Source organism: Panthera tigris, chromosome C2, assembly GCF_018350195.1.
Source record: "Panthera tigris isolate Pti1 chromosome C2, P.tigris_Pti1_mat1.1, whole genome shotgun sequence".
NCBI lineage: Eukaryota > Metazoa > Chordata > Mammalia > Carnivora > Felidae > Panthera > Panthera tigris.
The window spans coordinates 129,524,841-129,537,665 of record NC_056668.1 but is presented as its reverse complement, the minus strand read 5'-3'; the positions used below and the strand labels follow the sequence as shown (position 1 = coordinate 129,537,665).

At 43.7% G+C, this 12,825-nt stretch overlaps 1 protein-coding gene across 1 annotated transcript in view; it reads right to left on the bottom strand.

The window, feature by feature from the left end:
• The window catches only part of CPNE4 (copine 4), a 672,331-nt gene that overhangs the window by 484,506 nt on the left and 175,000 nt on the right, over positions 1 to 12,825 (bottom strand). The window contains exon 4 of the mRNA XM_042956642.1: positions 11,177 to 11,330. Within this exon, the coding sequence (XP_042812576.1) occupies positions 11,177 to 11,229 (53 nt within the window). The 5' untranslated portion in view covers positions 11,230 to 11,330. The remainder of the gene's footprint in view (positions 1 to 11,176; positions 11,331 to 12,825) is intronic.

The following is a 12,825-nucleotide window of genomic DNA, read 5'->3' as shown; positions in this document are numbered from 1 at the left end:
TTTGGCATTGACTCAATTATTTATAAAATGTGACTAATAATATCTAACCCACAGAATACTCATTTGTAGTGATTATATACGTGTTTATGCTTACACAGTGAAATAATTTTACTTTTTATGCAAGATAAATGTGTACTATCTGAAATAAATTAAAATCACTTTGGAAAAAGTACTGTATTCTCCTTTAAATCTTCTCTGGGAAGAAAGGAGGAATGGGAGACTAAGAAAAACTAACACTTAGTACATACCTGTGATGCAGGTCCTCTGCTACTTTATATAGCTTTATCCCCAAGGAAATAAGGCTCAAAGACATTGAGTAATTTTCCCAAAGCCAAACAGCTATTGAGTGGCAAAGCCAGAATTTGAACCAAGTCTGCTTACCTTCAAAGCTTAAGCCCATATCATAACAAAACTCGGCAAATATTTGTCTTTACCAAATTGCATTGCAACCTAGTGATTTCTTGGCACATTCCTAAATAAGAGTGAGGAAGAAGGAAATAACATCGCTCACGTAGTCAACCAAAATTTTTTGAGCAATGGCTAGATGGCTGGTGCTGTTCGGGGTTCAGCCATGAACAAGACAGGGGCGGGGGGACTGCTCTCTCCTGAAGCACGAAGTGGGGAGGAAGGATGAGTATAGCATGGGCCAGGACAAAGGATGCAGAAACTTCTGTCTTGCTGTAACTCAATCTCCATACAGCTTGTGTGAGTGATTTCACCTTGCTGGGCCTCTGTTTCCTCATCCAAAACAATGGAAAGGGGTGAGCCTAATTTTACAGGATTGTCTAGTTCTCACATTCTTTGATTCCATAAGAAGCATTTCCTTTCCTGTCTCTATAAAATTCAATCAGGCCATGAGCTGTAATTTAATATTATTAGCTGCTCTCTCTGCTCTGCCTGCACCAAACCAACTATTTCTACCATTTTCCTCTTATCAGGACTTTCCTCCCAATACGATTCACAGTCAGTGAAGTCCCAGAATTCCAACCATGGATTCTAGCAGCTTAGAGATCTACCTAGCAGATAAGATTAACACACATGGCCCAAAGTGCCCATCCCTGGTTTCATATCAACAAGATCTCACATATAAACCTCCTTGACTTTTCCATTTTGTCACTGAAATTTTTGTCTCTCAGTTACTTGTTAAAAGAACTGTACAAAATATAACAAAGACATCAATCAGGTTCCCTGGGCCCCCAGGGTCTCCAAATAACTTAAAAGCTTTTCTGTCACTTTAAGGATAATGATAAAACATTTCTTTCAACCATTCTCCTTCCGGTATAATTTTTCTTTTTTATTGATATTTATATTGAATACATCTTTTAAAAATAGAATCCTTATTTAGATTGTTCCAGACCCACATTAAGTGGTCAGTTTCTTGTTGTTGCTGTTATACTTCTACCGTTTCCTAAGAGACTGTTAAAAACTGAGAACAAACTGAGGGTTGATGGGGGGTGGGAGGGAGGGGAGGGTGGGTGATGGGTATTGAGGAGGGCACCTTTTGGGATGAGCACTGGGTGTTGTATGGAAACCAATTTGACAATAAATTTCATATATTAAAAAAAATCATTTTGCTGTTTAAATGGGTTAAGTCTACTATATAGTCATTTATCTTATGATATAGATGCGGTTAAAATCCACAGGGCAGTGGTGTGAGCTGACTGGATTTAAGAACCTCTGTTAAACATACACACAAACCTAAGCTCACACTAAGGGAGATGGCCCCCACATCCCAACCCTGATCCTTCCTCTCACTCAGAATCACCCTCCAGACCACGTTTCTTGATACATAGGGAGAAGAAAAAACACCTGAGTGTAAAGGACTTGAGGGACCATTCCCCAGGTTCTCTGAGACAAAGCAAATGACTCTCTTATCTCTTAACCCACATCATTTGTTCATCTCTCTCCTTACACTTACCTCCACAGGTTTTAATGCCTGTTCTCACGCACCTGTCTACCCCTCAAGCCTGCACTTCCAAAAATGTGAACATCACACTTATTCCCAGTGCCTAGCACAGGTTTTGGCATAAAGGATGTGATCAATTATTATTCAACAGATGGATAAATGAGACCCTTCTGCTGAGGGGGTGGGGGTGTGGAAACAGAAGGAAGCTCAGATGGAAAAGAAAGGATGAAGTTTTGGGAGAACTCTTAAGAGAAGGGACGCAGGAACTGGCATTTGCCTGCCAGCTAAAATACTGGACCGTTTTAAACATTCCAACATTCACCAACCACCACTAGTCCCATTTGCAGACGCTAACACTCATGCAGGTGCACTCTGTCTGCAGCTTGAAAACTATAAGCCCCACATTTAAACGAAGTTTTTCTGAGCCCAGAGTTCTTCTACTGGCAAAAGGTCCTGGTGTCAGGAAACAGAGGGCAGTCAGACTCCAGACAGCCTGAATACAAAGAGCTGGCATGCTGTCCAGTCACTGGGCAACCCAAGCAGGCACTGGAAGTGCCCTACTGGATTCTGAAGGCAAAATCCTTTGTCTTCTCCCTGAAGTGATGCAATGTGGACTGGAGAGTCAGAGGCACGGGGGAAACCAGTATTTCATACCTGAGCACATCTTTGAGGTTCAGTCAAACCCCATCCCCGAGCCTAGAAGTCGGGTTCATGGTCCCAGGAGGTAGGCTCTGCCGGTGCTCCGGCGCCCTCTAGCGTCCGTCCACTCTAATGCCAACTCTCTCCCGCCCTTCCCCCTTGCCTCAACAGCTACTGGGGGCTGCCTTCGCCTTGGACCCCTGCTAGCCTAATTTTGTTCCTCCTCTCCCTCAAAGCTCAATGAACTGACCTGCAGAGGTTTGGAATCTTTTGGGTAAGGAAGGTCTTTTAGTCAATACACCTTAAACCTGAAGATTTCTAGGCTTAACCAGAAATACTGTATTTTTCCCTTGATGTTTCCAAGGAGAAATGTTTCTAGTTTTCTAAGTAATAAGAAGTACAAAGTTAGAAATATTATGTTGAGCCAATGATAGAAAAACATTTTAGAATGTGTTCTTTTTGAATGGACCTTTAATTTAAAACAGGAAAAAAAGATTCCCCTGTGAGTTCCTGGAAGTATAAACACTCATAAAATCTCTTTGTTTACTTTATTGATTCAGTTATGACATTTAAAGTAGAAAACCTAAGACTGTGCATGAACAATTCTTCACAAAACATGTACATTAACAGAGATGGCTGCAGACAATGATTTTGTACAAATTTAATCACATCTATTGGGTAAATATTGCACTGACTCCAATAGAGAGCAAAGTAGTAAGTCAAAGCCTGCTCTTCCAAATACTGCAATGGAGTTGGGAGCCCCCCACCCCACCATCCCCAACTCAGTAAAGATTATCAGTGCACATGGCACCAGACACTGGCGCCACTACAGTCATTATCTCCAGGAAACTCAAGTCTATATAGAGAGAAAGGAATAATCAGGAGGGTTGTTGAGTGAGTCCCCTGACCTTGAACAAGTCAGCTCTCCAAGGTTTAGTTTCCACATCTGTCAAATTAAACAGCTAGAGTCAACAGATTATCCCCAAGCTCTCTTCCAGTTCGAGAGTCATAGATTCAAAGAGAAACAGTTGTTGTCCAAGTTGAGAAATAAACCCACCACAGGCCAACCCTCAGTTGGTTCCCTCACCCCTCGGAGTGTACAAAGTCATAGGACTGGAACGAACCTTCCCAAATAAGCCTTCCTTACCACTTTCTTCAACTTTCCAACACTTGCCTTCAGGCCTTCAATATTTACTGATCTAAAAGCTAGTGGTTCTCAAGAGACTTTCCAAAAAATACAACAGCCAAAGAAAGAACTTTTTGGGATTTGCCAGCTTAGAAAAAACATATACTATATATCATATATATTTAGTAATTCATAGACTAAACAGAAAGCTCCCACGTAAATGAGATTTCTAGTACAGAAAAGACTAAAAGTATATGTAGGCACTATGACGTTTTTATACTGCAGCCACAAGTGTTAGTAGATATCCCCTGACTGAACTGAGTGCTGAGGCCTGACTACATACTGTCTACTTCCGATATCATGCAGAAGACAGCACATCATGCCTGATCCATTGATTAAGCTTGATTTCAGACTTACCACCAACCTCCACATAAACACCTCATCCAAAAAATGGATTTGTAACTCCAACCCACTTATTTTCATAACACGCTTCCCTCAAAAGAAAAACCATTATAGAATTTTTAGGACATCCTAAAAAAAAAACTTAAAGTCCTGTAATCTGTTATTTACTGTCTACGTGCAGTCAGGAGAAAGGCAGATTCAAATGCAACTCTATTATTATATGCTGGAAGGTCAGTGCTAATGCACTATAGGATAGTGCTGAACCACGTGACATTTTTATTTTAAATGCATTTTAAATTTCCTGTCTTGATATTTTGTGACTCCGGTGTACTTACTACCGTTGCCAAGGCAATATGACTTTGGGTGACCGTATGATCCAAAGGGGTTTTTGTTTTGTTTTAAAATATTAACAAGACAAAAACGGAAAGATCAAATACAGAGAACAAATTTAGCCTTTTTCTTCTTTAAAATGCATGAAATACAGATCTTCTGGCCATATCTCTGATTAAAAATACAAAGACTCATGAAGTGACTTTCCCAATTAGTGTAGAGCTTTTTCCCAATCTAGCAGGTTGAGGCCATCAAAGCACTCTTCTCACTCTTTGTTCTGGATTCAGATCCCCATGTAAGTGTGGGGCATTAATGACACACACATTGACTATTCACGTTCAACATGTTTACTTCCAAATGGAAAAGTCTTTTATGTGAATAAAAGTGGCCATAATGATCCAGAGTGTTATACTTCAGAAAAAAAGGCTTGGTGCAAACCATATGAAAACATTCAGTTGGATACCAAAAGATTCAAACACAGGTGAGAACAAAGATTTCACTATTAACCCACTTTTTTTTCCTGTGGTTATTTTTTATAGTCAGCATAATCTTAAGGTTTTCAGTCATGGTGGACTCAAATCATCTGGTGATAGGAAGAATCAAGCTCATATGTATATATATTTTTGAATACTACATAAATCTTCTCTGGAAACAGATAACACCTTTGCTTTCTACTAAATGGAAAGAGGTATGTTTTAATCAGAAATCCACATGCAGATCAAGAAACACTTTAATACAAGATACCTTTTAATTAAAACCTCTAAATGCAGGATTCCCCTAAAAAAAATCAATAATTCAAGCAAAATGCCATGTTGCTACCAAAGACCTAGAGATAAACTGGAAGTCTTTTAAGTACAATTAAAATACAATGCACAAACCTCAGAGCTGCTATTTTTAAAGAAATACTTAGAAGCTCTAGTAAAGTGGTTGTCTCATGCTGGGAAACTCACTAGACCCCATCTGGGCCTGTTTCCAATAAATTCCACTGGAAGTGTGTCTGGAAAATTAAAAATGAGGCTGACCACTCACAGGAAAGGTATAGATTTGATGGCCATGAGAGTTCTCACATAGTATTACATGAGTAGACCTTTGATTACATTATAGGCAAGTTCTTCTCACCCAACCATTCAAAACTGTCTAGGATTCAACATCCGCTCCTGCTATGGACTGATACTTCCTTTTATGTAATGCTCAGGGGAAATCACCTAGTTTTGATGTGATTTGAGTTTGATCTTGTGAAGCTGTCAGAATCTTTCCATCAGAGATAAACGAGGAGATTCTGGCCTTCATTAGTATGCACATTAACACAGGTGTCCTATCTGTATTTGCCAACCCTCCTATTTTTATCCACTTCCCTACATGTGAATACTTTTGACCTACTCTGAGCTCAGCCCCCTGATCTGCTAGAGCAACTCTGCCAGTCTTTCTTTAAAATAGACAGGCCAATAAAACTAATTTAACCTGGGAATGGCAGCTTAGTAAGGGAAATGAAAACATCAGAAGTTATCTAATCACAGCAATAGCCGTCCTGAGCTCGGTCTTATCTGCTGAGTAATGAAAAAGAAACGGGACCTTCCTAAACTTGAAGGGCATCACATAAAAGAAGTAAAATTCTTGCTGGCCTTTGGCTCTTGGGGGGATGTGCTATGCAGTTTAACCAGTGTATACTAACTACAAAACATTGCCATGGATTCGAAACACCTGTGCTCCAGGACAGTTGATTTTTCTGGGGGGAGGGGTTGTTTTGACCTAAAGCCAAAAAAAAAAAAAAAAATCTACAAACACCTTTGAGAATAGGGATTAAGAGGGCAGTCGAAGGAAGGAATAGAGAGAAAAGGATATTTCATTTGAACTTAAGACAGTTTTTCCATTAAGACTAGACTTCAGTCTCAGTTCAAGAACACTTTAAACACCTTGGACAGCTCAAAAATGCTGTTTAGGAAAACGAAAACCACGTGAGCCAAGAACAATCAAGAGCAGTGCTTCAAAAATCCCTGGCAAAGCAACAAAAAGAAACAAGAGGACGAGAGGTTGGTTTTGCATAGTTCTGAGCACAGGTGCAATGGAACAGATGTATCTCTTCCCAAAAGGCACCGAAATCCTGTAGCATCAAGTGGGTCAGTGTGTGGGGGGCGGGGGTTCTCTCCAGATATTTCTCTCGCAAAGTTTCCTTGGACACTCACTCCTCCCTACTCCCTCACCCTCACTACTCTGCTCACCTTTCTTTCCTCCACCTCCTGAACCCCCACGACATGCATTTCCTAAACTCGTGCACCATGGATCATCGCTGCAGTCGGCGATGTCTCCTGGAGCCTGGCAAGTTCTGGGACTGGAAGCCAGTCTTGCAACGACGTCGGGGGGGGGGGGGGGGGCGCGGTCGGATCTGGAGAGCTGGATGGGACCTGGAGCCTTAAAGCCGAGCCTCTTTCCTCAAGAGGAAGGAGTGCATCTTCCTAAGGAGTATTTCTTAGGGAGGAGTGCATCCTCCTAAGAGTATTTCTAGGTGTTCAGCCAGCTCCCCACTGCATGGTCATCAACACTCACTTGACTTGGCGTGGACCGCCTCCGAATTGTCTCCCTGGATTCCGCCCTAACAATCCACGAGCTTCTGTGATACACAAGGGGTCCCAATCTCTTTGGTCTGCGGTGGCTAGCGCTTTGGTAGTCCCTCCGGTCCCACCCCTGGCCTCCTCCCCCTACTACCACCTCCCCCCCCCCCTTTATCTAACATTAGAAGGAGAGTGGAGGGACTTGGCTGAATCGAGGGACTTGCAAGCCTACTGATTGGTTTTTAGCTGGAGAGCCTCGACCACAATTACATATTATTGGGACCTACTGGGGCGGGGGGGGGGGGGGGGGGAGTTGAGAGGCTAAATCCAACAGCAGCTAGGTCAAGCCACTGGTCACCGATACAGTTTCCCACAGCTGTCTCACAGTCAAAGGGGAAGCTGCAACTTCAGCCAGGACTCTGCTCCCGGCCCTCTCCCCGATTTCTAAAACAGCCATGTCCTCCCCACTCCAGGACTTCCAGGACCCGCTCCCCAGCGGGTGCGCTGCGGTCCCCTCCGTAGGGTTGCTCCCGACCCCGCGCGCCCCACCGCACCCGGCGAGCGGAGGGGAGATGCAAGGGATGAAAGTTCCCTTGGATGGAAGACGGCTTGTAGCTGCGTCTTGAAACAACAACAGCGATGATAAACAAGCCACTCTGAGCGAAACCCGGGGCGTCTCAAAAGTTGGTCTTGCTACGCAGCAGCCCCGAAGGACTTTGCCTTCCTAGCGCCCCAAGAACACAGGAATGACAGAGTTGGTGTCTACTTACCTGGAGGTGTCAACGTCGAAGAGTAGGAAGAGAATCGAGTCCGGGACAAGGTGTGTCCCACCCCTAGGACGCAGACAGAATCCGGCTTTGGAGTGGAGGTGGTTGGTGGTGTAGTTGGTGGTGGTGTGAGGGGAGTCGGACGCTCTCCCTCCTCGTCCTCTGAGGCCAGTTTAGCAACAGCGGACGGAAAAGATGCAGAGAGGGGAGTTTGGTCTCTCCGGAAACCCCGACTCCATCCTTGGAGATGGGGGCTGGGGAATGGGTGGGAATGTTGGGGGTGGAGGCTGAGCTCCCAGTTAACTCAGAGAGTCGAGGGGAAGGTACGGGGGGAAGCGGGAGGGAACAGAGAGGAGACGGGAGGAAGGGAGGGAGGAAGAGACGGGGACGCGAGGGTGGCGGGGAGATAGATGGCAGCTTCTCAGAGAGATTTCCACCTTCTGACGAAACCCATGCTCCCGGCAACCGGCGAGATACTAGTTGGGAAACCTCGGCGCGAGCGCCCCCTGGGGGGTTCCGGCGGAGGCGAGCCCTTGGCCGGGGAACGCGAGTCCGCGGCCCCGCCCAGCGCTGGCACTGGGCGGGGGGCGCGCCGCACCGGCCCGCGGCGCCCAAGGTCCCGCTGCCCGCTGGGCTGTGTCGCTCACGCCCGACTCCTGGGGACCATAATTGAGTTCTCCCAAGGGCTCAGACCTCATCTCCATTGCAGAGTAAAGCGCTAATATCTGGGAGAGGGTGGGAGTGATAGTTCTTTTTGCACACATTCAAGAAAACTTCTTGGATGGATGCTCAACCGCCACCAGAGATGAAGAGATTGCTCACCTCTGTATCTTCAGGGGCTCACAAAAGTGCCCGGCATATGGTAGGAGGGTAATATTTATTTTTTAGTAAATGAATGCATGAATAATTGACTGGAGGAGACTTTTCTTCATCACATGTCTTCCTGAATACATCCATCTCACAAATAAGATACAGAAATACTTAGTACTGTATTTAAAAATAGATATAAACATGCTGTCTTATGTAAGGGGTAACCACTGCCACATGTTACGAAGCACTTGAGGAAGCCAGTATGGCTTTCCTGTTCCAAAACTTATTCAAAGTCAAATTCAGATGAATGAGCAATGGAAGGACACACTGTGCATTGTATCTGATTGTTTCTGCAACAGCAGATAAACCAGACAACTATTCTGTCAGCATATTGCCATGCCATATCTCTCAAGTATTGTCAGAATCACAAATTGGACTTCAGAATGCAACCCAGGGTCAGAAGATGCTGTCTCTGACATTGGGATGACATGAAGGATGTTACAATAGAATATGGACAGGAATAAGGGGAGATAGGAGTGGAAGACCCCTCTTCATGTAAAGAGGTTATCAGCCAGGAACTTTTGACCAACCCCTGAGTTCTCGATTTCAAAGGGCAGTGAAGGCAAAATAATACAATAAGGAGCAGGTGCCCCACTAATGGTTCTATAGAGGCAATTAGGAAGATCTTTGAGAGGCAGGGGAAGAACCTTCAGAAAGATGATAATAATAATAATAATAATAATAATAATAATAATAATAATACAATAATAAATTTCTTCCTTCAGCTTGGCTCTCAAGACCTTCTGAACTGGGATAACACTAAACCTTGACCCCAGGATCTTAGGGAGCTTGCCTGCACACTGAAGCTCCTTTGATTGACTTTGATTTGAAAAACTTGGGTCATGTGGCTACATGTCAGCCCATCGATATGCCCTGGGATATGGGATTGCACTGAAGCACCAGGCCTTCCACAACATCTGGGAGCATTCAGTGTGCTCTTTAGTACTCCCAGAGCCAGAGCAGAGCACAAACTGATCCCCATCAACTGAGAGTAAAACATTGGGATGGTTCTCCAATGTAGTTTCAGGATCTTCCTACCAGGCATGGAGGGGACGGATGCCGAGCGGGCAAAAATCAGCCTATGTTCATTAAGTGTAAAAATATTAAGTCAGAAAATATTTCTCTCTTTTTTTTAATGTTTATGTTTGAGAGATAGACAATGAGCGGGGGAGGGTCATTGTCTCCCAATGAGGGAGACACAGAATCCGAAGCAAGTTCTAGACTCTGAGCTGTTAGCACAGAAGCAAGTTCCAGGCTCTGAGCTGTTGTTAGCACAGAGCCTGACGTGGAGCTTGAACCCACAAACCCTGAGATCATGACCTGAGCCGAAGTCAGACGCTTAACTGACTGAGCCACCCAGGTGCCCCAGAAAATATTTCTTTCAGGTTTAATTAAGTAGCCTCATGGCACCTGGGTGGCTCAGTCGGTTAAGCTTCGTACTTCAGCTCAGGTCATGATCTCACAGTTCCTGAGTTCGAGCCCCGCATCGGCCTCTCTACTCTCAGTGCAGAGCCTGGTATGGACCCTCTGTCTCCCTCTCTCTCTCTGCCCCTCCCCTGCACTTCCTCTCTCTCTCTCAAAAATAAATACACATTTAAAGAAAAAAAAAGCCTCAGTTATGAACTCGAAATTTGAACTGAATTGATCTTGCAAAGGTGAAGGGAAGAAAAAGGAAAGTCCTCATGCATTTCTTTGCATGTTGATTTTGTTCCCTGAAATTTAAGTCCCATGAAGGCAGATGATAGTCTGTTTTGTTGTCTTCTTTGTGATTGTGACCCCGATGCCTGGTTCGATGTCCATCACTTAGCAGGTGGTCAGTACACATTTGTCAAATTAAATTAAAAAAATACTTTAGAGATCATTTAACACAAAACTCTTACAGGTGAGAGGAAAGACATTAAGATGTACTGAGCATGTACTATTTCCAGACAATCTGTTAGGCACTCTATTGACCATCCCATCGAGTTTTCTGAACAACCTGCCAGGTAGGTTTTATGATATCTACAAGAAACCTGGCATTTGAATGGTCAGGAAGACCAGACTAGGGAACACAACTAGTTAATGAGAGAACAGGGAATATTAACGGAAGCAGGCTCTGAAGGGACAAGTAAGAATGGCTGAACACATGAACCATGGAGCAGAATAGAGTCAGAACCCACAGGGAAGAATCCAGTACCATCATCTCTGGCCCCTATGTTAAAAGCAGAGACACACAAACTAAATGCAATGCCACAACTTATGACAAATACGGTTTCCTCTGCCAGCAGGCTGCAGCTCCCTAATTAGAAACAAACAGTCGCCCGCAAACCAGTGTGCAGAACACACGTGCAGCTTTTTTTCCAGAAACTTGGATATTTTTTTTCTCAAGGCATGACACTGAAGGTAATTTCAAAAAGACTCTTCACAGGGCACATAAAGCAGAATTTACTCCCACCTCTCATAAAATCAACAGCTCATCTCTACAAATGAAGATAGATAACCAGCTAATGAACTATAGTTGCAGTTACTGTCTCCACAGCAAGTTGCTCACCAGCTGGAGTCCCTTCAACAATTGTGACATCAACATCCCCTTATTTGTATCACTCACCTCCTTCCAACTCTCCTTTTCATGGATTCGGAGCTGCTGGGTTCTACAGCCATAGTCCAAATGATCTAAATCCAAGCTACAGAGTCACGGCGCCACTGGTGTTCCCAAGCCGCGAAGGAGGCTCCAGCTCTGAGTAGATTCACTCGCCGGGTCTCTGTTTGATAACATAAGGGGAGACATCCGCTCACTGTCCTATGCCAGTATGAAAGGCACTCCACCCATCAGTGTGAGAAGGGAAATGCTGGAATGGAGCCAGAGAACAAAAGGGAAGAAATGTGGATTCTTACCAATGCAGTTGATACCATTTTTTAAGGGTAGCAGATGATGAAGGGGAAAAACAGGCAGGGAGTCAATGCCCTGCATGAAAAACCCTGGATCCATCCCTGAGTGAGTCAGGGTGAGCATTTTGTTTTGAAATTGAATTTCTGTTTTCTTTTTTTCTTTCAAGCTGTAGGATGGTAACATACTCAACTAGTCAAAGGGATGGCTGGAAATAACAGGATTTATTTTTGAGGCTTTGGATCAAATAAAAAACCTTGCATTCCCCCCCCACCCCAGAGTTACTTATAGCTCAAAATGTGTTCTTTTTTTCTTTTTCATGTGATTTTGAAAAGTGACTGATAGGTCTTCCTCTGTGTTTCTGTATGTGCCTGAGACAGGTTGTATTACTGGAAAGCAGAAAGGACAGCTCTAAGAAAACCCTTCTAAGATGCTAAGGGTCAAGAAAGAACTGATAACACATGTCCCAAGCTCACCGGGGACCAGATCTTCCACTGTCAGCGCTTCCTCTATATGGGTGGCACTCTGCGTGACCCTGGTGCCTCCAACACCCATCAGCAGGGCACAAGCTAGGCAATGAAGGAGTTCCCTATACTTCTGTCTGCCAATAGGTGGCATCAAAATCCCTCTAGCCTTTCTTCATTGCATTAAAAAAACAAAAAAACAAAAAAAAACAAAAACAAAAAACAAAAAACAGGCAGAGATCATTTTCTGAGATTTTGCATTTTGCCACAAGTCATGTTTTAAAGGACACTAAATCAGCTATTATTTCAAAGCAGGATATCCCATTTAACTCTTAATTAGACCTCTCAGTCACCTCTGTAAGCCTTAGTTTCCTCATTATGAAAAGTATTTGAACTGAACTCGAGCTCTGGAATTCTGCTTTTTAGCCACATAATGTCTGCCCAACCACACCACCCATGTTTCTGATAAACCCATTAAGAGGTCATTCCTTTGGGTCTAAGGAATGTTAGTGTGTATCTATCACCCTGCTGAAGAGGCTGCTATTTGCCTAGCCTATGATAATTTTTGTTTGTTTGTTTTTTCCTTACTAAGAAAAGCACAGTTTCGTGGGAGGTGGCCAATGTGCTCAGCCCAAAACCCACATTACTCAGGCTTTCTTGCAGATAGGATAGTCCTGTGACAAAGGTCCAGCCCTGCACTAACAAGGTAGCCACCAGACACATGTAGCTACTTAAATTTAAATTTATTAAAATCCATTTAAAATACAATAAAGTGAAACTAAAAATTCATTTCCCCAGTCATACTAGCTACATTAGAAAAAAATTATTTTGGGGGTGCTTGGGTCGCTCAGTTGGTTAAGCATCCGACTCTTGACTTCGGCTCAGGTCATGATCTCACAGTTCATG